Source organism: Monodon monoceros, unplaced genomic scaffold (genome assembly GCF_005190385.1).
Source record: "Monodon monoceros isolate NGI ecotype Baffin Bay Population unplaced genomic scaffold, NGI_Narwhal_1 Super_Scaffold_8, whole genome shotgun sequence".
Classification (NCBI taxonomy): Eukaryota; Metazoa; Chordata; class Mammalia; order Artiodactyla; family Monodontidae; genus Monodon; species Monodon monoceros.
In genome coordinates, this window is record NW_021703785.1 from 50,440,210 (window position 1) to 50,465,411 (window position 25,202).

Here is a 25,202-nt window from a genome sequence, read left to right on the forward strand (position 1 = left end):
TGAGCTTTCTTTTCCTTTCTTTTCAGGTGATTAGTTTCTCATTATTTTAGTGTGTTGATTTATATCTGAAACAGGAACAATGTATATTTCTAAAACTTTTTGATAAGATCTAAGATTTCTGATAGATCAAAACCATAGGAAGTTCATAAATTTATCTTCTAGTGCATCTTTATCAAATTGACATGTGCTTTTATTTTTAAAAATTTATTTATTTTAATTAATTTATTTTTGGCTGCTTTGGGTCTTCGTTGCTCCGCGTGGACCTTCTCTAAGTGTGGCGAATGGGGGCTACTCTTGGTTGCCATGCGTGGGCTTCTCATTGCGGTGTCTTCTCTTGTTGCAGAGCACAGGCTTTAGGCGCGCAGGCTTCAGTAGTTGTGGTGCGTGGGCTCAGTAGCTGTGGCTCGCAGGCTCTAGAGCACAGGCTCAGTACTTGTGGCGCACGGGCTTAGTTGCTCCGTGGCATGTGGGATCTTCCCAGACCAGGGATTGAAGTCAGTCATGTTCCTTGCATTGGCCGGCGGATTCCTAACCACTGTGCCACCAGGGAAGTCCTGACACATGCTTTTATAACAACCGATTTTCTATAAAGAAAATAGAGTTGCTTATTGCCCTAATTGGCCTAGTTATTATTATTTCTTAAGTCCAGAGATTTTTGTAGCCTTTCTATGTATGAGCTCCTATTAGTCTCCTGCAGCAACTCTGAGAAGTACTGGGTGGGAGAATCTGGGTCAGAAGAGAAGGTCTAATAGGAAATTCCTAAAGAAAACCATACTTTTAAGCTGTGAATAGCATTTCTTAATTTTTTGATGACTTGTCTTACTTTGATACAAGCCTAATTTTGACAACTTAAGCAATTCCTGCCAGCATTCCCGCCGCATTTTCCCTCACCCCCAAAAGAGAGAACTAGTGTTCATGATGAGGGGGAAAGTGAGTTAAGGCCATAGGCTGTATGTTAAAATTAGGGTGCCTAATTTCTGCAGTGGCCTAAGTGACCATATCATGTTCATGTTTGGCTGAAGTGCAGGGAAGGTAACTTTACCTATTTGCCTGTTTTTGTTATCTAGTATATTTTTATGTTTTATAAATTTGGAGACTTAAACATCACCCCAAGGTAGTTCTAGGGAGATCTTTGTGGTAATCGACTTGTTCTTTATCTTGATTGTGGTGGTGGTTACACAAATCTACACACGATAAAATCACATGGAACTATACACACACATTAAGCCAATGTTAGGTTTTTGTTTTGATAGTTACTATAGGATGTAACCTTGTGGGGAAACTGAGGGAAGAGTATATGGGACATCTCTGTACTATCTTTGCAACTTCCTTTACCTATAATTATTTCAAAATTAAAAGTTAAAAAAGAAAATCAACCTAAGATTATTTAATTGTTTTTAAGTAGGAGTATGCCATTCCTGAGCAGGTTCCTGAGACACAGGGCTTTCAGTGGAAAAACTGAGAAAGCCTCAGACAAACTGGGATTAAGTTGGTTACCCTATTTATGGAAGACATTAACTGGAGAGAGGCAGCCTATGGGCTGTTACTGATAAAGAGGCGGCTTAAATGTTTGTGGTTCCATATGGCTCCCTCTGAGACTTGACTTAAATCTATGTCTACTAATGCTATAGGAATATCTCTTGAAACTTGTGTCTGCCTTTTTACATGTAAATGTTTCTCACCCTTAAAAAAAGGTCCTGTAATCTCTTAGATGCTTTCATCTCATTATGTGTGCCATGATTTTGGGCACTGCCATTTTTCCTCAGTCAGTTGTATTGAATTTTAAGATATTATAGTGCTAGATATAACTTGATTTATATTAGCCGTGAACAACTATGTAATTCCTTGATTTAAAAAAAGTTTATGTTATTATTTGTCTTATTAATGGGAGGAATGCAACTTTCAAATATAACATTAAAGCATGATTCCTGAACTAGGAAATATAAACTAATTTAAAATGTTCATTTTTTTTTCTTCCCCATTTCTTTCCTTCACAATGTATACTTTTATTCTTTTTATCTTAGTATTCTTCCCTTAAAGTCTCAGGTACTTACTGTAATTCTGTGTATAGTGTATTTCTAATTACCAAGATAACTAAAATTATCAAATGACATGGACAATTACTAATGTGTTCTCTGCGCAGTGAGTTACTAGGCCTCCAGGACAGAGGGAAGATGAGGTAGTAGCAGAGTTTGATCTGTGTTTGTGTAACGAATCATTCATTTTCCTATATATTTTTGGCGAAGCTAAAATAGGGGAAAAGAAAGAAGATGGAGGTAGGGATGCATGTAGGGAAGAAAATAAAAGTATAAATTGTTTTGTCAGAGGATTAGTTGTCTTTTTCCGTGTAGGGGATTAGTTCTTAACCCTTTTTGGGCCACGGACCCTTTGAGAATTGGATGAAAGCCTCAAGCTCCCTCCTTAGGAAAATGTTATTATGTTTGTTTATGTTGGACCTTTGTTAATGAGACCCATGTTGGACCTTTGTTAATTCTTCCAGATTAAGAACTTTTGCTAAAATGGAATGTAAGTAGATAAATGGGAGTTTAATGAGTGAGAGAAAACCATAATGCTCTGCGTTTGTAAAGCAGTTTACTGTTCAGAATGAACTTTAAAATAATTATTTGATCCCTTAGCAACCTTATGAAATTAGCTGTATATATTGATATTTCTTTATTCCTAACTTAGGTTAAATAATTGAGGCTCTAGGAAATTAACAAGTCACACGAATGATAAGCAGCTTCTCTCCTGAGTTGGCAAATATTGTGCTTATTGAATGTCTGCTGTGCTAGGCCCTGTGCCAGGTAGTGGGGATGGATATGATAGGCTTGTCCTTGAAGGGCTCTTGGTTGAGTAGAACCGTCTAATTTGTAGACATTCAGTGTGAACCTATATATATTTAGTCTCCGTTCAGCTCTGTTTAACTCTGCGTTGCTGATTTTGGGGGGAATACTGAGAAGTATTTCATTAAAACGAAAATATCAGTATGTTGTAATTTCCAGGTTTAAAAAATAACCTGATCATCTGACTTTAGTTCCCTGACCAGGGTTGAATTCGGGACTGGCAGTGAAAGCGCTGAGTTCTAACAACTGGACCAACAGGGAATTCCCTTCATCTGACTTATTTCATAGAAACTGAGTATCATAGTAAAACATGATGTATAGGGAATGGGCATGGATCGTAGGAGGAGAAACTTAAGTTTAATGCGAAGAACACCTTGAGGTCCTTCATATGTTAAACACTGCAGAGGGCAACTAAGTGAAATTGTGACTGCTTACATATCTTTCGGGCTTTTTATGATTTTCTTTTCAAAAGTAGACATTACTGACATAAACGTAAGGGATAATTTTGTGGTTTTGTTTTTAAGCATTTTTTTGAGATAACCGACGATCAATTTGACTTCCATACTTATTGCATGAGAAAGATGACCCTTCGTGCCTACGTTGACCTTTTGAGATTAGAAGATATACTCAGGAGACATGCCTTCTATTTCAAGGCCGCTAGATCAGCTATTGAAATATATTTGAAATTGTATGATAATCCCTTGACCAATGAAAGCAAACAACAAGAAATAAATTCAGGTAACTGAAAAGGGACTTGCTTAAAGAGATTTGAAAAGAACACAAAATTTCAGAACATCATTAACATAATGATGAAAAAGTATATTATCAGATGGATGTGAAGACAACATTAGATAACTGATAATACCCAAAAAAGTGGGGGGGAAGACTTAGAAAAAGTCGACAGGATGATGTCCTGTAGCTGATGCTTCTAAATTACCCTAATGGAATGACCTGCAGTCATTCTAATTTTTATCGTTGGTAGGGCCCATTCAGGAAAAATAGAAATGTTTATGGGCTGTTTTTTTTTTTTTCTTAAATAGGAATTGAAGATAGTTTTAAGCTTTTTAGGGGAAAAAATATGTATTTGTACAAGTTTGAATACCTACTTGATTGAAAATAATAATGCCAATGAGAATATCTGTATAGAGCCTTTTATTCACTAAAATGTTAATATCTAAGAATATTTGAGAAATAGCATGGAGGCAAATTTCTGATCAGATCACGGGTGTTTATGTGCATTGCACTTATCCTTGATATATTCATATTCCAAGAGGATAGTCATCAGCCCCACTTTATACAGTTTGGGACTTGAGCCTGAGAGAAGATGATTTGCCTAAACCCATGTATTGTGTAGGAAGCAGAACCAGGCTAGAATTGGTTAATTTTACTTGATGCAGCATTTGCTATTGCATTTTGTGTGCCAGGTTTGAGCTAGTCATTAGGAGTACACTTTCTAAAATCTTCTATATAGTTGCCCCCCAAAAAACTATACTAATAGTATGTATTGAATAAGAATATGAGGAAATTGGAAACATTGACTCAGAATTTTCATTCATTTGGATATTTATAGAAAACCTGTCAGCCAAAGAATTGAAGAAAATGCTTAGCAAGCAGAGAAGAGCTCAAAAAAAGGCTAAATTAGAAGAAGAGAAAAAGCATGTGGAAAGGGAACGTCAACAAAAAAATCAAAAGAAAAAACGGGATGAAGAAGAAGAAGAAACCAGTGGTCTCAAAGAAGAACTTATACCTGAAAAATTAGAAAGGGTGAGACGAACTTACTGCCTTTACTTGGTAAAATTTATGTTATTTCGTTCTGTTCTGACCGTAAACATAATGTATTTAAATCTGTAAATCAGAAGCTATTTGTAGTATTAGCCAAGATCATTATGATAGTCATCAATTGTTTTTGAGTGATAATATGCAAATTTTGGCTAATGCAAATTATAGATAGAATTGTAGTTGTGGTAGGCAGAATAATGGCCCTCCAAAGGTGTCTGTGTTCTAATCCCTGGAAACTGTGAACATGTTATATTTCATGGCAAAGGGAATTAAGGTGGCAGATGGAATTTAAGGCTGTACTTAGCTGGCCTTTAAATAGGGAGAGTAGCCTGGATTATCCAGGTAAGCCCAATGTAAGTAGTCACCAGGGGCCTTAAAAGTGGGGGAGGGAAGCAGGAGAGGAGGGCTGAGTGGTGGGAAAAGGACTCAATCCTCTGTTGTTGCTTTGAAGGGTGTGGGGTGGGAGCCACAAGCCAGAGGGTGTGGGCATCCTTGAGAAGCTGGAAAAAGGCATTGAAACATACTCTCCCTTAAAGCCTCCAAAAGGAAATGCAGTCCTGTTGACATTTTGATATTAAGCCCAGTGAGACCCATGTTGGACCTTTAACCTACAGAACTACAGGATAATAAATTTGTGTTAGTACAGTAAAGTTTTGGTAATTTGTTAGAGCAGCAATACAATTAAATATGGAAGCATTTCATATACCTTGCTAGATAATGTTTTAGCTACAAAGAGAATAGCATCTTATCTCCAGGATTTTCTCAAAGTGTTAATAGTTACTTAGGAACCAGATTTAGGGAAATATTTCCTATTTAGGGAAATAGCTTTCTGGTTTATTCACTATGAATCTAGTATAAGGATTTTAAATTTGTCCTTTTTTTCAACTATGTAGTGCAATTATATTTGCCTCCTTTAAATGTTTGTAGTTTAAGGGGCTTGGTAGCATAATGGTACTTGTAGTATAATGGTACTTGTAGTACCATTTCATCAAGTCTGTGGAATAATTTCCTGTATTTTTTTTTTGATTTTTATAAAATTATCTTGATTTTATAATCAGAAAAGCAATAGAACTATTTCCGTTTTTGAAAAGTATTGACTATTTGTTTATAGTTGATAGTTTAAAAATTTTTTCTTGCTTACTTGGTTATATGAAGAGAACTGTCTAAATTACTTCAGCTATGTACTAATATAAAATTTGGGGGGAAATTTGAGTTGTGTAAACTGCTTTTTAAATACAATAATTTTTCTTTCTGTTTCAAAATAGATAGAAAATCCATTAGAAGAAGCTATCAAGTTTCTTATACCTCTTAAGAACCTTGTTGCTGATAACATTGACACTCATCTATTAGCATTTGAAATATATTTTAGAAAAGGTAATAGTTTGAATTCAGATTTTAATCCTTGATTTTATTGGTGGCCATATTCAATAGAATCTTTGTGAATTAGATCTATTTTTGTTTCTTAGAGTTTCATTTCAACCTTCCACAAAGGCTCTTAATTCCTTTTTCCTTTGCTACTCAAAACTTTACTGAGTAATAAATTAGAATATTATGATCAAATGAATAATTTGAGTAGTCGTACAAGTTGTTTACCTGAATCAATTCTTCATGATTTTTCAAGCATTTCTTTAGAAAATAATATTATCTTTGATAACCAAAGGCAGCTTTGAATTTTGCTTTTGAATGTTACAGGAAAGGTAACACTTTGTTACTGGATTGTAAGTGAGGCTAAAATAAAGTGAAGAAAAAACATACATAAATATTGATGCTGTTACTTTTATAATTTTTTCTGACATAGGGAAGTTTCTGTTAATGCTGCAGTCTGTCAAACGAGCTTTTGCCATCAACAGGAATAACCCATGGTTACATGAATGTTTAATTAAATTTTCTAAATCTGGTAAGTATAAAAAAGGTTATATTTATGTAAAAGTAAATATAACAGTTCAGCTGTCTTCCATTAAGCTGGACATTAAAGAGATTTATAACAATGTAAAGCAAAAAAAGTATAATGTTTATAGTATTTAAATGGAGATTTATCTATAAAATGAACATGCTAGCAAAGATATGTTAGAAATTAGTGCATTTTAAGCTAGAATGTATTTATATTCCAAAGGAGTAATACTATTTTTATTATGTAAAATATATCAAGTTTAATAATAAATATAAATGTATTTCAATTGATTTTGTTTCAAAGTACAGACCAAAAATTTTATAAACTTCACGTGTTCTCTTTTTATAGTGTCTAATCATAGTAATCTTCCAGACGTTGTGAGCAAAGTTCTGTCTCAAGAAATGCAGAAAATATTTGTTAACAAGGATTTGGAAAGTTTTAATGAGGATTTTCTCAAACATAATGCTACCTCTCTTCAGCATCTACTTTCAGGTTGGTATTTAGTTCCCAGGGTTAAAATGTTTATGGAAAAAAGTTAGAATGTGACGAAAAAAGAAAAGTTTGGAAAGATTATCATCCTCACTAACAGAGAAAAAGAAATGAACACAATACCATTTTGATCTTTCAAATTAGGAAAGATTATTTTTAAACACAACCATACAAAACCTGCGGGATGCAGCAAAAGCTTAGTTCTTAGAGGGAAGTTCATAGTGATACAGGCCTTCCTCAAAAGAAACAAGAAAAGTCTCAAATAAACAACCTAACCTCCCACCTAAAAGGAAAGATTATTTTTGTGTGGGAAAAGGAGACTAGAGTATGGGAAAAGGAGACTAGAGTATGGGAAAGATGTGGTATATAAGCACTCTTGTATTTTACTGCTGCAGGTGTGAACTGCCCTGGCCATGTAGGAAAACAATTTGTCATTCTTACCAAGAGCTTCATTACAACTGTGTCTTTTGCTGTAGTCACACATATTTGTGTAAATAATTTTAAAGAATTAATCCAAAGCAAAGAAAGAGCTTTAAGGGCAAAGATATTAACTGGAATTCTCTGTGTAAGGATGGGGAAAAGACTGGAAACATATTTAATGATGTCCAGTAATAGGGAAAACAGTAGTAGGTTCATATAAAATGACAGGTAGTCATATAAAGTAATATTTATTCAAAAGATTTGTAATAACAGGGGTACTTTTGTAATATATATGCAGAATTAACATATAATCTCAGCTATGTAAAAATACACATGGCATAAAAGCTGAAAAGAAGCATCAAAGCTTTAATTGGTTGACTTTGGATGTTGAGGTTATACGACACTTGTTTTTTCTTGTATTTTTTATTACTGTATGTATTTTGTGTTTGTGGGTTTGTTTGTTTTCTTTTTCACTTTTTGGCCGCACCTCATGGCATGCATGTGGGATCTTATTTCCCTGCGCCCCCTGCAGTGGAAGCGTGGAGTCTTAACCACTGGACCGCCAGGGAAGTCCCCGTATTTTCTGTTTTGAGGATTTACTGTATCCTGTCTTGTTACAGGCAGGATTTTAGGCAGCATATACAAATTCATAAAATGACAAGATGGCAAAATGGAAACTGGAAAAAGATTGTGGAAAAGCAGTTGGGGACAAAATGAATGGAGTACATAATATAATTAACTATGCTCCTACTTTAAATATTTTAACCTGAGCTTTCTTGTTGTAAAGGGATACCGCTTGGTTGTGACATCTATGGAAAAAAAGTTAATTCCTGTGAAAAATTACAGCAAGGGCAAATAAGAATTTCTCTTCAAGAACACAGAATAATGGAGGGAGACATTTCTTTATTATAATAATGGGAAATGCCTTTCTAAACATCATATGAAATTCTAAGGAAAAGATAATTTTTGCCACATTAAAAAAAAAAAGCCATAAAGTCAGAAGGCCAAGTGGGAAAAATACATTAGATATGTAACTAATTAAAAGCTAATAATATACATACTACTCTTATAAATTAACAATAGAAATAAAAATTAAAGCCCAATAGAAAAATGAGCATAGAACATGGACCATGTAATTTATAGGGGGAATATAAACTGGATTTTACTTTAAAACAGCTTTAAAAATTATTTTCTTCGTGAATATGCAAACATTTTCCTGTTGTCCGTCTGTCACACTGCTCTCTTTTGTTTTAAAATATATTTATTTATTTTTGCTATGTTGGGTCTTCACTGCTGTGCGTGGGCTTTCTCTAGTTGCGGCGAGCGGGGGCTACTCTTCGTTGCAGTGCACGGGCTTCTCATTGCGGTGGCTTCTCTTGTTGTGGAGCACGGGCTCTAGGTGTGCGGGCTTCAGTAGTTGTGGCACGTGGGCTCAGTAGTTGTGGCTCATGGGCTCTAGAGCGCAGGCTCGGTAGTTGTGACGCACGGGCTTAGTTGCTCCGCGGCATGTGGGATCTTCCCGGACCAGAGATCGAACCCGTCTCCCCTGCATTGGCAGGTGGATTCTTAACCACTGTGCCACCAGGGAAGTCTCTGGAACCATGTTTTAAGTCACTGATAAGTATAAATCAACTCAAATGTAAGACATAGGAATGCACTCATTTGGTAATGTCTTGGTATTTCAGGTGCTAAAATGATGTATTTTCTGGACAAGTCAAGGCAAGAGAAAGCAATTGCTATTGCCACTAGACTGGATGAAACCATAAAAGATAAAAATGTAAAGGTAAGAGTTTTCACACACTGATTCCCAGAGATTGTGGATACTGAGTGATCTAACAAAACATATCTTTACAACATAATTCTTGAGTGGCCCTTCGGAGTTATGTGTAGATTTGGATCTCAGCTCTTCTACCAATTATGAGCTGTGTCATGTTAGGCAAGTTACCTTTCTTAGCTTCCTTTTCCTCATTTATAAAGTGAGGATGAAAATACTGTCTATCTCAGAGTTGGTGTTAACTGAAATAGTAAACTGTGAAGTGCTTGGCATATAGTAAGCACTCAGTAAATGGGAACTATTGTTATTAATAAAGGACACTTTCAGTGGTCACAGTTTCAGAGACTCACTTTTTTTAAGTATTAGAATTCTATCACCCTTTTTTTTTTTTTTTTTGACTGTTGGGTCTTCATTGCTGGGCGCGGGCTGCTCTTCATTGTGGTGTGCAGGCTTCTCATTGCAGTGGCTTCTCTTGTTGCGGAGCACGGGCCCTAGAGCACGCAGGCTTCAGTAGTTGTGGTGCTTGGGCTCAGTAGTTGTGGCGCATGGGCTTAGTTGCTCTGCAGCATGTGGGATCTTCCCGGACCAGGGATCAAACCTGTGTCCCCTGCATTGGCAGGTGGATTCTTAACCACTGCACCAGCAGGCAAGTTCCCTATTGCTTTTTTAAGGTTTTGTAGAATTGATTTTTTAAATGTTCTTTTTTTTGTGGTGATTACTTATTATAGATAGCAAGAAGTTATTTTAGAGTGTGGCATTGTTGGTTTTCTCTTGCTTAATTAACAAATTGCATCTTTTGATTAAAATAGTTATTAACCAGAGTTTTTTTTAAAATAATTTTTATTTTTCCCTTGTTTAAATAGACTTTAATAAAGGTTTCTGAGGCACTGCTTGATGGCAGCTTTGGGAACTGTAATTCTCAGTATGAAGAATACAGGATGGCCTGTCATAACCTGCTTCCTTTTACTTCTGCTTTCCTGCCTGCTGGGAGCGAAGTCGGCGGTCATAGCGCAGCTCTAAACCACACAGCTAACTGTGATGTCTTGGCAAGTGAAATTTGAAATCCCGTAGAAAGTTGACTTCTGTAAAACTCAAAGTTGAATTCAGATCAGGGTTTCTTTTCCAGCTTGTATGTTAATATAGATATGAAATGAAGTACAGTTGACCCTTGAACAACATGGGTTTGAATTTCGAGGGTCCACTTATATGTGGATTTTTTCAATAGGAGATACTACAGTACTATGCGATCTTCACTTGGTTGAATCCAGGGATGCAGAACCTCAGATAGGGAAGGACTGCTTATACAGAGGGCCACCTGTATGTTAAATGTGGATTTTTGACTGCTTGGAGGGAGGGTCAGTGCGCCTAACTCTTGCTTTTGTTCAAAGATCAACTGTATTGGATAGAATTTTTAAATGGAGTATGCTGTAAGCTTATTTTATTCTTTATCCGACTATGCCAATTTACATTAAAAGCTCTTAAAATTACCTGTTATATACTTGTACAGCTTTCTTAAACTTCTGAATTATCAGCATTGTGATTGGTGCTGTCACTTCGTATCATAACTATAATTTCTTAATTAACCTAAGTTGCATACAGCTCTGCTGTATTATTTTTTTTAGATCTGGGTTTCGTTTCAGAGTCTTATGTTTTGATCCCTTATTGGTTTGTTTTGTTATTGTTTGTTTGCTTTTTATTAAAGCACATCAATATTAAAGTGTTAACTATATGTCAGAAGTGATATGGAACTCCTTTTGACGGATACTTATTTAAAATTTACTTCAGTTTGACCTTTTGTCCACCTTACTTTTTTTGTTATTTACCGTTTTCCTTTTTAATAGCCGTGAAAATGCTATTTTCTGTTGAACAGGGGTACTCCAGTTTTATATTGATGATTCAGAATATGGGGATCTGTTTGCCTCTTAATCATGGAAGTTCACTGGTAAATTTGTTGCGTATCTAGATCAGTCTTAAAGACCCCCAGGCAAGAGTTATGCTTTCTTGGCTAAATTGCTTTGCGTTACCAAGTAGTTTGTATATGAGTGCTTCAAGGGAGCATAATAGGGTAAAATACAAATTACAATGAGATATTCTTACTCTTATAGCCATGCATTGACTATTAAATACATTTTTATATCAGCAAAATGAGAATTTAAACTATCAGCTAGTTTAACTATTAAAATATAGTATTGTTGAGCAATATTTGGGGGGGGGTAGTAGCTTTTGTTCTATCTTGTACAGAAAACAGTAATAGAATCATTGAATATGTTTCTTTCAGAACTGTATAAATGTCTGTAACATTAATACTTCCTTTTAAAGGCAAATATAAATTCAAAAGGGGAGATTTTATTTAGAGAAACAATTAATTAAAATGGTTTTCCTTCACTCTGAGCTAATATTTAGATTCATAAATGTTGAGAGAAAAAAACTTACTGTAAAATAATGCCAACCTATGTAATGCTATAATAAATTATTTTGTACACAGTTGCTTATTTGTGTTTGTGTTGTTTCACACTATCAAAATATTTTTTTAAGGAATTCCTTTATTTTCTTTATTATTATTTATTTATTTATTTTTGGCTGTGTTGGGTCTTCGTTTCTGTGCGAGGGCTTTCTCTAGTTGCGGCAAGCCAGGGCCACTCTTCATCATGGTGCGCGGGCCTCTCACTATCGTGGCCTCTCTTGTTGCAGAGCACAGGCTCCAGATGCGCAGGCTCAGTAGTTGTGGCTCACGGGCCTAGTTGCTCCGCGGCATGTGGGATCTTCCCAGACCAGGGCTCGAACCCGTGTCCCCTGCATTGGCAGGCAGATTCTCAACCACTGCGCCACCAGAGAAGCCCTGTCACAATATTTTTGCAAAATGTTTTTTCTTTGAGGGAGTAAAAACTTAATTATCTTAGTTTTTACAAGTTTATTTTAAAAAAATAACCAACTACCAATATATTCTAGTGCCACAGCAGCTTGGCTTCTTTTCAGAGTTTTAATAATAATAGAACTAGGCTATCTTGTTACTGAATATCCTGGGAAACATGTAATTTGTCATGTTACTTTCAGCAAGATGCCATTTCTATAAAAGATGCCAGTTAATCATAATTAATATGGAAATTGTGCTTTCAACAGCAGTCTTTAAAAACTATTTCGTTTGGATCATTTGGAGTTTCTGAAATATATAGGGTGGATACAGTGGAGATGTGAGAAGTTAGGTTTAAGGTATGGAAGGCAGGATAAAGAGTGACACTGGGATTAGTGAGATCCAGTAGTATATTCCTCTGTGTATAGAGGTTGTATCTATTCTCCTACCTACTCCCATGCCACTTTGAGTATAAAACATTGTAAACCTGGGATGTGCTAGGGATCTTTTTTAGATAAGAGAGGCAGGGTTTTGTATCATGTCCCTCCATCCCCTACCTCCAGCCTACCCCCAACTTTTAGTTTTGGAAAGCTAAAAGAGAATAATGATAAACCTAAAGGAGAGGCATCTGAGAACTAAGTACTAAGTGAAGCCTCTAGTCTCAACACAAAAAGTCCTTTGTTGATCTTGCCAAGTTTATCAGAACAGATAGGAAAAGACAAAGATTCAAGTGACAGTGTGATAACTTCAGAATTTGGCTTTTTTATTCTGGGCGTGTCTTTTTTTTTTTTTTTTTTTTTTTGTGCAGTACTCGGGCCTCTCACTGTTGTGGCCTCTCCTGTTGCGGAGCACAGGCTCCGGACGCGCAGGCCCAGCGGCCATGGCTCAGGGGCCCAGCTGCTTCGCGACATGTGGGATCTTCCCTGGACCGGGGCACGAACCCGGGTCGCCTGCATCGGCAGGCGGACTCTCAACCACTGTGCCACCAGGGAAGCCCGTCCTTAGACATTTTTTTAAAGCTCCCTTTAAGGAACTAATTTTGATGTTGAGACGCTCTATCCTGGGAGCTGATAAGATAGGAGGTGAGGGGTTTGCAGACCGTGGGGTGGCTGTGCTGGAGGGAAGTAGCAGGAGGATCAGGGAGACCATTCATTGCTTTATTTAGGAACATCTTCCTAGTTCTTCACATATCTCTTCCCAGCACATGATCTGAGACCAGGGCATTGAGGAAAGAACACAGGTTTTGGAGGAAGACGGGCATTGCCTTTCAACTTGGTTGGTGATGCTCTTCAAGCTGGATGACTTTGGGCAAGTCATTTCCCCACCGTACCTTGTTGGTAATAGCCTGCCTCTGCTGTGCAACAGTCTGTAAATGGGAGCTGTTTGCTTTAGTTTAGTAAATGTTTGAATCTCTTTTTTATTTCTCTGCAAGGTAGTTTGTTGGAGCCTTCTGAGCCCAAAGAAGAAATTGCTTCTTCAAAGCTCACCCAACTTGAATCGGAAACTACAGCCAGCTCTTCCAACGTCCACAAATGCCCTGGATCAGGACTGTCCCCAATACAGTGGCTGTGTTTCCTGAACCAAAGACCCAGGCTGAACCTCATAAATCATATTAAAAATTGTGAATGGTTATAGGAAAAGGATTATGAAAAGATAAATATTCAATGACTTTAGGTAACAAATTTAGGGTTTTGATACAATACATAATTATTTAAAATTGGAACCAGCCTGGAAAATTCAACTTGCGGGTTCTAACAGGTCATCTTCATATTTTTCACAGCACCTGGGTACTCAGATAATGAAAAAAGAGAAAGAAACCAAATTCAGAGATATATGGAGAGAGATTAAAAATCCCAAGGCTCTGAGTTTCCGGTCTCCTTTATCTATAGTCTCTATTGTTTGGAATATAAATAAATCTATTGCTAATAATTCTTTTTTTCATTTCTAATATCCTACTGGTCTTATTTATTTATTTATTTAAAAAATTTTTTTGGCTGCGTTGGGTCTTCGTTGCTGTGCGCGGGCTTTCTCTACTTGCGGTGAGCGGGGGCTACTCTGTTGTGGTGCATGGGCTTCTCATTGCTGTGGCTTCTCTCGTTGCACAGCACAGGCTCTAGGCACGTGGGCTTCAGTAGTTGTGGCATGAAGGCTCAGTAGTTGTGGTGCACGGGCTCAGTAGCTGTGGCTCGTGGGCTCTAGAGCACAGGCTCAGAAGTTGTGGCACACGGGCTTAGTTGCTCCGTGGGATGTAGGATCTTCCTGGACCAGGGCTCGAACCCGTGTCCCCTGCATTGGCAGGCGGATTCTTAACCACTGTGCCACCAGAGAAGACCCCTACTGGTCTTTCGAGTAACTATTATCACTGCCCATATCCACCCTTTTCAATACATATTATGACATCCCCCAGGCTAGCCTGTGAGGGTCCTTATGAATAATGGCGCCTATAACAAGTGCTACTCTCTAGGTTATATGCTACTTTTGTTATTTACTTTAAAAAATTATATTTTTTAAAAGCCATAGCCTGCCTTGTTTCCACTTCATCTTCTGTTTTGTTATTTCTTGTCCTTAAAATCTGGTTGGCAAAAGTGAAGGGAAAAGAAGAGAAGGAGAGAAGGAGAGCCACAGTTGGGAGGGTGGCTGGGGAGGAGGTGGCAGGGGGGAGTGTGGGGTGTCGGGGGAAGAGCCCCTGCTTTGGAGTCCTAAGAACTGGGCTGCAGCTTTCACTCAGTCTTGTGCTGCAGTTAGTGTTTTTGTTTGGCTTTTCTCATGAGTAAATTGTTTACATTAAGGACTAGTGCAGAGAGAAAATGGGGTAATACATGCAGAAAGTCTGTTGTGTCCTGGTAGATGTTTAATAAATGGCTCTGAGGTTGAGGGGGAGAGGGGAGAAAGCCCTGATTTGGAGAATGTGCTGGTGTTGTGGTGCAAATACTCCTCTTAGGGCTGTTTTCAAGCTGCCCGTTTAGCGTCCCTGAATACAGAGTTGGGAAGTTGGGAAGAGAAGCCACAGTAGGCTCTTTGGAGCCTGGATGAGCCAGCTCCAGCACACCACTGGAAAGTGTACCCCAAAGAGTTTGAAAACCCCACTATCCTCATATAAGCAATTGTGTTAACAGTAAATCCTCATAGAACCACAAAAAAATCCATGGCAGGTTCCGTGTTGCTAATTTTTAGTAGCACACAATAGGAGTTCAGCAAATGGGGGGTCAACCAGTGATTGAGCGCATGCAAGACCTCTATTAATTTCCCAAAGGAAAAGCAGTCAGGATGGGGAAGAAGAGCAGGAAATCTTAATAATGGCAAAAGCAATGGGACTTCCCTGCCTGCGCAGTGGTTAAGAATCCGTCTGCCAATGCAGGGAACACGGGTTCGATCCCTGGTCTGGGAAGATCCCACATGCCGCAGAGCAACTAAGCCTGTGCGCCACAACTACTGAGCCTGTGCTCTAGAGCCCGCGAGCCACAACTACGGAGCCCACATGCCACAACTACTGAAGCCCGCATGTCTAGAGCCCTGCTCTGCAACAAGAGAAGCCACCACAGTGAGAAGCCCGCGCATGGCAACAAAGAGTAGCCCCCGCTCACCACAATTAGAGAAAGCCCGTGTGCAGCAACAAAGACCCAACACAGCCAAAGATAAATAAAATAAATAAAAATTAAAAAATAACAGCAAACACCCACATTTAGGATGTAATTTAAGCCTGTTGTTTGAAAATAGGTTGTTGGGGGATTTGGTAACAGGCCCTGGAGCCATTCATCTTGAGGTCACCACTTCACATTTTTCAGGGATGTCAGTGACCCAGAAGGAGCCTAAGTGAAATTGAAGGGGGAGAGAAAAGCATCTTGTCTGTCTTGATACAGAGATCTGGCTTTAGAAGGAAAATCAAAGATGGAATCAGCAAGGGTTAGTACGTTAGAACTGGGCGGGTAAGTGCACTCTGGAGCTGTGGCCAGGGCTCCGGAGACCAAGTCTTTATTTTAGCAGCAATTTGACCATGCATCCCTCCATCTGTTTATTAATCTATCTATTCATCATCCATCCAATCAGGGTCTTCAGTTGAACAAAGTAATTTAAACTTGAAATACTTTGGGAGCAACAAATACCTCTTAAATACATTTTAAATATAATTTGGTACATCCGGCTACATGATAATCAATTAGGCAATTTTAAAATTCTTTATTATGGAAAATTTCAAATATACAAAAACGTAGAGAGAATAGGATAAAAAAAACCCATGTACCCCTCACCCAGGTTCAACTGAGTGAAATGAATTGGGGAAGGGTTGAGAAAAGGGGTCCATGTCCACTTGACTTGGCCCCAGCGGCTGCCATTATGATTTCATCTGTTCCTCTATCTCCCCCAACCCATTTATGGAACAGCATGATTCTAGTAATGCTGTCCTTTCTCTGGTTTTTCTCCCCTCTATAACCACCATACCATTACCACCTCACATGAAATGTTTTGAGATTAAAGTTTCTACAACACAGGAAAGAATGAGATAATGCCATTTGCAGCAACATGGATGGACCTAGAGATTATCATACTAAGCGAAGTAAGTCAGAAAGAGCAAGACAAACACCGTATGATATCACTTATATGTGGAATCTATAAAAATAATACAAATGAACTTATTTACAAAACAGACTCACAGACATAGATAAGAGTCTCATGGTTACCAAAGGGGAAGTGGAGGGGGAGGGATAAATTAGGAGTTTGGGATTAACAGATACATTATATATAAAATAAACAACAAAAACTGTATAGCACAGGGAACTATATTCAATATCTTGTAATAACCTCTAGTGGAAAAGAATCTGAAAAAAATATATATATATATATCTCCTTCCCCTGAACTCAGACTAGATATATGTAACTAAATCACTTTGCTGTACACCTGAAACTAACACAACATTGTAAATCAACTATAGCTCAAAAAAAACCAAAAAGCAAAATGCTTACACAATACAGGAGAGAACAGTAAACTTTAAAAGGCCACATGCTTCCAAAGGGATTTGTCAGAGGCAATCTTGTAAGGGTACCTACCTTCATGGATGTAAACTGTACAACAGGATGGTTACGACTGTACACTTTCCAGTCAAGGCTCCAGAAAGACTTTCTCCTGAGTGTTTTCAGCCCCCAGGTTTTTCTGACCAGTTTTAAACCGCTCTGGTGAGCATGTCGTCTACCTCCATCCACAGCTTCTCTGGTCTGTCGGTACCTTTCTTAATTAACAACTGCCAACTAGGAGAGTATATAGGCTCAAGGCTAGGGTCAGGATTTCATCTGCCAACCTGAATCGGAAATACAGGACCTAATGGGGGGTGGGATGGAATTGATTGTTTTAAAGAAAGAACACCAAGTTTCTGATATCTGTTTCCATTCTGCCTTCTCCCCCTCAGGCCCACCCTCCACCCCACTGTGCATCTTAGCTCTCCAGCCTCTCCACCCATTGGTCTTCTAGAATATATGCTTTTTTTCCTTCTCTGGCCACTATTTCTCCATCCTTCCCCTGGACTCAGATTAGATGTCACACCTTGGGACCCCCTCCTGTGCGGTTCATCTCCCCACCTGGGCAGAGAGGTTCTAGGTATGGGATCCTGTATCCCCTGTCTCATCTGTACCCCACCTTGCCTGGCGCAGTCCAGAGGGAAGGGCTCAGTAACTCTTCATGGCAGGAAAGAGCTTGTGGTTTTTCAGGAACTGGTTATTCTCAGCTGGGATTTTCCAGCCCTCCTTTCTGCAGCCCACAGGTAGCCTGGGTACCTTGTTTCTGCTTCTTAGTATTTGTCACCAGGGGTTGGGAAGAGGATGCGAGTGGCACAGACCATGGATGGTGCTACTGTCTTTAGGAAGGTTGAATCTTTGGCAGTGTGTTTTTTTTATAGTAATTTCTTATATTTATTTTTTATTGAGAGATAACACAAATTTTAAGGGTGCAATATGATGGATACACATGCACACACATATACATACACACACACGTGTGTGTGTGTGTGTGTGTGTGTGTGTGTGTCTAACCACCAGTCAGGTCAAGATATAGAACACTTTCTTTTTTACTGTCTTGTTAAATGCCATCATATATTTAGACTTTTTTCGCAACATGAAAATCAGTTAACAAAATCTGACTAAATAGTTGATATTTGTAACCTGGAGGATTACACTCTGAAGACTTTTATTCATATGTTCGTTTGTAATTACCTTCATTGGCCAGCCTCTAGAATGGACTTTTAACGTTAATTAAGGAGTTTGCCATTTCAAAGCTAGATATTTTCTGTTGGCAGTGTGTTTGGATTTTCCATGTTTTTAGCTTTTTTCTCCTGTCATTCATAAAACCAAATTCCCCGAGCCTTGAGAGGACCTTGGGAGTGGTTGTCAGAGGATGTGTCTTCAGGAATGGAAAATTCACCAAGGCCAGTCTGTCAAAACAGAAGTGACAGAAGCCATAGAGACCCAAGGCAGGTCTATGAGAGCAGTCCCCCAACTGTGTGCAATGGAATCTCCTCTCCAGGGAGATCCCAATGCCACTAGCATCCCATATTTTGGGAAACCCTGCTTGGGTATTGGATTCTCTGTTTTTCTGGAATTGGTGAGAGGGCACTCACATTTCTTTATGCCTACCCTCTGTTGAACTGCCTTCCATATACCTCAATATTAAATCCTCAGACCACCCTTTCGGAAGGGACAGCTGAGCAAACAGTGTTCTGAAAGGCTGAGTAACTTGCCCAGAATCAGGTGATAAGTGATGATGAGCCTGCCATCAAACCCACAGTGGGCTCCCCCGTCAGCCCAGGTTCTTTCCATTACTGTTGATGCTAGTGATACAGAGAAGGGTTTCCCACCGGGCGGGACCCACGCTTAGGGGGCATAGGGAATTCCCTATTTGTTCACTCATCAGGAGGCCCTGATTCACCCCAAATCACTCAGTGAGACAAATGTTTCCTTTTTAATTCCTTCTTTTTATCCTTCTAACTTGGAACATCTCCATTTGGTGCTGGTATATCCCTAATAACTCTCTAATACTGAGTTCCCTTTTTATTGATAACAAAGAAAGGAGGCCTTTAGCAGTTATCTGTATCTCTAACATTTTATAGGGTTGTTTTGTTTTCTTAGTATTTATATTTATGTTCCCCTCTTTTTATGGCAAATAATAGTAGCTTTACACTTACGGTAGTGCTATAACGTTTTCTTTTAAAATAATTTATTTTCCTGAAATCAATTCATCAGAAAATGAATTGATTTCAGGAAAAGTTAGGTAATAAAAGCAAAAGTTCAAGTGCTGGGTCAACTAGGTAGCCACATGCAAAAGAATGATGTTAAATCCCTTCCTCTCACCACACACAAAAATTAAATCAAAATTAGACACATCTATTTGAGCTAAAATTATGAAACTCTTAGAAGAAAACATAGAAGTAAATTTTGAAACCTTAGATTAGGCGATGTTTTTTTAGATCTGAGCCAAAAACATAAGCAATAAAAGAAAAATAACAAATAAATTAGACTTCAGCAAAAGTAAAAAGTTTTGTGCTACGAATGACACCATCAAGAAAATGAAGAGACAACCCACAGAATGGGAGACAATATTTGCAAATTATATATCAGATATGAGACCTGTATTCCAAATATATAGAGAACTCATAACTTAATAATAAAAAGAGAAATAACCCAGTTAACAAATGGGCAAAGGATCTGAATAAATATTTCTCCAAGGAATATATACAAAAGGCCAATCAACAAGCATATGAAAAGAGGTCTGATATCATCAGTCATCAGGAAAATGGAAATGAGATACTACTTCACAACTACTAGAAAGGCTATATTGAAAAAGACAGATAAGGACAAGTATTAGCAAAGTTATGGAGAAACTGGAACCCTCATACATTGCTGGTTAGACTATAAAATGGTATAGCTGCTTCGGAAAACGTTTTGGCAGTTCCTCAACATGTAAAACATAGAGTTGTCATTTAGTTCAGTAATTTCACTCCTAGATAAATGAAAACACGTGTCCACACAAAAATTTGTACATGAATGTTCACAACAGCATCATGATAACTAAAAAATGGAATCAGCACAAATTTCCATCACCCAGTGCATGTATAAATAAAACGTAGTTGTGATGGTTGATTTGATATGGTTACGTGGCCGGGCCATTGTACCCAGATATTTGATCAAAGATTATTCTGGATGTTTCTGTGTAGGTATTTTGGGGATGAGATTAACATTAAATTTATAGACTTTGGGTAAAGCAGATTATGCTCCATAATGAGGGTGGGCCTCATCCAATCCATTGAAAGCCCAAAGAGGATAGAAGACTGACCTCCCCTGAGCAAGAAGGAATTCTGCCCACAGACTGCCTTTGGACTTGAACTGCAGCTCTTTCCTGGGGCTACAGCCTGTTAGCCTACTCCATGAGATTTTGGACTTGCCAAGCTTCCAGAATCATATGAGCCAACTGCTTAAAAATAAATCTCTCTCAGGTGTGGAGAAAAGAGAACCCTCCTTCACTGTTGGTGGGAATGTAAATTGGTACAGCCACTATGGAGAATAGTATGGAGGTTCCTTAAAAAACTAAATATAGAGCTACCATATGATCCAGCAATCCCACTCCTGGGCATGTATTTGGAGAAAACCATGGTTCAAAAGGGTACATGCACCCCAATGGTCATTGCAGCACTGTTTACAATAGCCAAGACATGGAAGCAACCTAAATGTCCATCGACAGATGAATGGATAAAGTGGATATGGTGCATATATACAATAGAATATTACTTAGCCATTAAAAGAATGAAATAATGCCATTTGCAGCAACATGGATGGATGTGGAGATTACCATACTAAGTGAAGTAAGTCAGACAGAGAAATGCAAACATCATATGATATCGCTTATATGTGGAATCTAAAAAAAATGATACAAATGAACTTATTTACAAAACAGGAACAGACTCACAGACTTAGAAAAAAACTTACGGTTACCAAAGGGGAAAGGTGGCGGGGCGGGGATAAATTGGGAGTTTGGGATTGACATATACACACTACTATATATAAAATAGATAACGAACAGGGACCTACTCTATAGCACAGAGAACTCTGCTCAAAATTCTGTAATAACCTAAATGGGAAAAGAACTTGAAAAAGAATAGATATATGTATACATACTGAAACTAACACACCATTGTAAATCAATTATAGTCGAATATAAAATAAAAATTTAAAAAAAGCTCTATATATACATATACACACATCCTGTTGATTCCGTTTCTCTGGAGAACCCTGACTAATACAGAGATATACCTATATAATGGAACATTATTTGACAATAAAAAGGATTGAAGTACTAATTCATGCTAAAACATGGATGAATCTTGAAAACATTATATGAGTGAAAAAAGCCAGCCACAAATTATATGATTCCATATACATGAAATGTCCAGAATAGGCAAGTCCATAGAGACATATAGTAGATCAATTAATGGTTTCTTAGGGCTAAGTGTGCTTGCAGGTAGGGGCCGGTAGAGGGGGAGGAATGGGGAGATAATGCTAGTGGGTCTGGCCTTTCTTCTGTGGAGGATGAAAATGTTCTAAAATTAGTTGATGGTGATGGTTGCACAACTCTGTGAATATACTAAAAAACACTGAATTGTATAAATGGTGAGTGTGCAATTCAATACAGCTATTTTTTTTAAAAGTACAAGTAAGCAATAGAGTGAAGTTCATGAAGAGAGTACAGAAATGTCCAAAATGCTGGGAAACACTGAACTGGAGCCTCCGGTTCCTCAGAGAATCTCGTGTACCTCTCCAGAGACACACTGTCTGTACATGTTTCCTTTTTATTCCCTGTTGTGTTATTCATAGTCACAAGCAAATCAATCCAACTTTGGTCTAAACTAGTAGCTGCATTACTCAACCTGATTAAAAATATAAGGGCAAAATATAGGTTGGCTTATGAAATAAGCCAGATGCTAAAGAAGGAACCTAAAGTACATGTTGGACCACTGCCTGGAAGAAGGAAGGAAATTTATGTTACGAGGGAGGTTTATGTGATATTTCATGTTCTGAGTGTTTCCATCCATGAACAAAGAGCCTGATCGGCTTCTCATCCTACAATGGAGACAAACAGAGCTGGTAGGGCCTGGCTGCATGGACAGCACCCTCAATTGTCTCTGAAACTCAGTGCCTAGAGATTTTCTGGAGAGTTGGTGCCAGTGTATTTCTGAGTGACCACCGTCTATTCCCTCAAAAGATATATTTAAAAAAATGGATTCAGCGTAAAAATCAGTTTGCTGGGGTTCACTTGCGTATTAAGTAAAAACCTTTATTAAGTAGCCAAGCTTTCTTGGGTGCCACCCTCTTCTCCCGAGAACCATCTAGCACATGCTACCCAACCCCTCACAGCCCCTACCGAGTGGACAGAAAGTCTGTGTGACCCCACCTCACTGACCACAACTGATTCTACCAGGGGTAGGTATCTGTATCTGATCCACATTGGGCCAATCAGACCCTCTTTTCAAGGAATCTGTGATTCAGATTTAGAGATTAGTTAATGTTTCCTAAAGGAAGTTTAGAGTGACTTCTAAAATTTTTCATTGTAAGCATATGGAATTGCAAAGGATGTTATTTCCTGGGTTCCATAAATACTTACATTTTATTTTATTTTATTTTATTATTATTTATTTAATTTATTTATTTTTGGCTGTGTTGGGTCTTCCTTGCCGCGTGTGGGCTTTCTCTAGTTGCGGTGAGTGGGGGCTGCTCTTCGTTGCGGTGCGCGGGCTTCTCATTGTGGTGGCTTCTCTTGTTGCGGAGCACAGACTCTAGGCGCGCGGGCTTCAGTAGTTGTGGTGCGTGGGCTCAGTAGTTGTGGCTCGTGCCCTTTAGAGTGCAGGCTTAGTAGTTGTGGCGCACGGGCTTAATTGCTCAGGGCGGCATGTGGGATCTTCCTGGACCAGGGCTCGAACCCATGTCCCCTGAATTGGCAGGCGGATTCTTAACCACTGAGCCACCAGGGAAGCCCAATACTTACATTTTAGAATAAAATCATCATGTCACTCTTTTACCCATATCCAGCAGTATCTAAATTCATCCCTTAAATGTATCCATCCATCATCCATTAAAAAAAAAAGAACAAGCACTATGTTAACAGCAGGACATTTTCCATCATTCTTTTTTCCCTTTAAACCTATGTTTCCATTCCAAATTGTCCATTTTTTATTGATCACAGCATCTTAATTCTCCAGAACAAAAATACCTATGTAAATTGAAATGTTAAAATATGCAGTGACCATAGGGTTTTAAGTGTATTAAAAACAAGTTAAGTATGCTATGTAATTTCATAAGTATACAACATAAAGTAAAATTTTATTGGCCTTTTAAACTTTTAATTCATGTGTCCAGTGATAAATATTATATATTGATGAATATCACATATTCCTACTTAATCCCCATATATAGTAACTAACTTTGTTCAAATAAATGTGCAGAGGAGTCTGGAAGTAATTTGTATACTAATGTCAGTCAATTTTTTGAAATTCTTCTCGGTTTTATGCCAAAAATCACTCAGTGATCTTCCATTAAATATTATTTTAAATGACCTGTCGGTGGACGACTCTAATAGCTCCTTCTTCAATTTTGATAGAAGCAATAAAATAAAAACTACCTGACTTGCCCAGTAGCAGGTGCTATCAATACCCCACCCACATCCCCGAGGCACTTAGCATTTCAGTACGTGCACTAAGCATTCAAATACATATATGAATAATCCTTTGAAAGCTTTCACTTTGCCTGAGTGTTCAAGGAGATAAGCATCAGGGAGTTAATACCCTTGGGGACAGCCTTCAGTCAATGACAAACAAGATTCTGAGCATGAATACTACAGCTTCCCTGACTCAGAACCCTGAGGTGTGTTCTACACCATCTCCCCAGGGCTCTCTATGGAAGTGAACCTCTGTTTCGCACAATGGTAACTCATTAAGGTACTCTGTATTGGCTTCCTTCTCTTCCCCGTCAATCATTTCCCACTCTCCTGCTGATGCTTCCTGGGATCACCTCCCTAAAAAGGAATTTGCACTCAGGTCTTGATCTTGACAATGCTTCTGGGGTAACCCAGCTGCAGTAGGTTGAATTGTGGCCCCCGAAAAGATATGGATATGGATACATCCTAACTCCTGTAACCTGTGAATATGGCCTTATTTGGAAAAATAGTCTTTGCAGATATAATTAAGAATTGTAAAATGAGATCATGCTGGACTACCCCAGAAGAGGGGCCTTAAATCCGAAGACAAGTGTCCTTATAAGAGAAAGACGAGGAGACACAAAGACGGAGAAGGCCACATGAAGACAGAGGCAGAGATTGAGTGATGCAGCCACAAGCCAAGGAATGCCTGGAGCCACCAAAAGCTGGAAGAGGCAAGGAAGGATTATTTTTCCTTAGGAGGGAGCTGGTCCCGGCTGACATCTTGAATTTGGACATCTGGCCTCCAGAACTGCAAGCAAATAAATTTCTATTTTTGCAAAGCCATCAAGTTTGTGGAAATGCTTGTTATGGCAACCATGGGAAACTAATACACCAACCTAAGACGTTCCTTTAGAGTTATTCATTTTCTCATCAACACCACTATTTTAAATTGCCCTTTGTAGGGTGCCTGGAGATTTTTATACCGAATGGCAATGCACCATTGGAAGATTCAGATGAGCGAGAGATCGAGTTCCCAACCCTAACCCCAACCCTAACCCTAACCCTAACCCTAACCCTAACACTTTTCCTAAGTGGGAGAAGCACTATTGAGAACAGGGAGGTAGAAATACAGCACCAGTGTAATAGTTTGACCACACTGCTTCTCTGGCAGAACAATTTTTTTTTTTGCGGTACGCGGGTCTCTCACTGTTGTGGCCTCTCCCGTTGCGGAGCACAGGCTCCGGATGCGCAGGCTCAGCGGCCATGGCTCACGGGCCCAGCCGCTCCGCGGCATGTGGGATCTTCCCGGACCGGGGCACGAACCCATGTCCGCTGCATCGGCAGGCAGACTCTCAACCACTGCGCCACCAGGGAAGCCCTGGCAGAACAATTTTAAGAAAGAAGACAAACTCAAGTTGAGGATCTGAATATTAATTCCCGAAAAGTTGCCGGGAGCTCATCAACTAGCAACTCACTTGGCTACGTCC

The 25,202-nt window shown here is 38.7% G+C and overlaps 1 protein-coding gene across 7 annotated transcripts in view; it reads left to right on the forward strand.

Annotated features, from left to right (window-relative positions):
- Window positions 1–15,946, forward strand: part of NAA16 (N(alpha)-acetyltransferase 16, NatA auxiliary subunit) — a 69,945-nt gene extending 53,999 nt beyond the window's left edge. Inside the window, exons 14-20 of one of the 7 annotated variants that reach the window (XM_029210044.1) lie at window positions 3,368–3,581; window positions 4,414–4,607; window positions 5,888–5,996; window positions 6,421–6,519; window positions 6,862–7,005; window positions 9,108–9,205; window positions 15,833–15,946. In XM_029210044.1, the coding sequence (XP_029065877.1) occupies window positions 3,368–3,581; window positions 4,414–4,607; window positions 5,888–5,996; window positions 6,421–6,519; window positions 6,862–7,005; window positions 9,108–9,205; window positions 15,833–15,844 (870 nt within the window). In that variant the 3' untranslated portion in view covers window positions 15,845–15,946. Of the gene's footprint in view, window positions 1–3,367; window positions 3,582–4,413; window positions 4,608–5,887; window positions 5,997–6,420; window positions 6,520–6,861; window positions 7,006–9,107; window positions 9,206–10,059; window positions 11,684–15,832 lie in introns of those variants that run through there. The other 6 variants (XM_029210043.1, XM_029210042.1, XM_029210045.1 and 3 more) reach the window with 6 other exon arrangements.
- The last annotated feature ends 9,256 nt before the right edge of the window (window positions 15,947–25,202 follow it).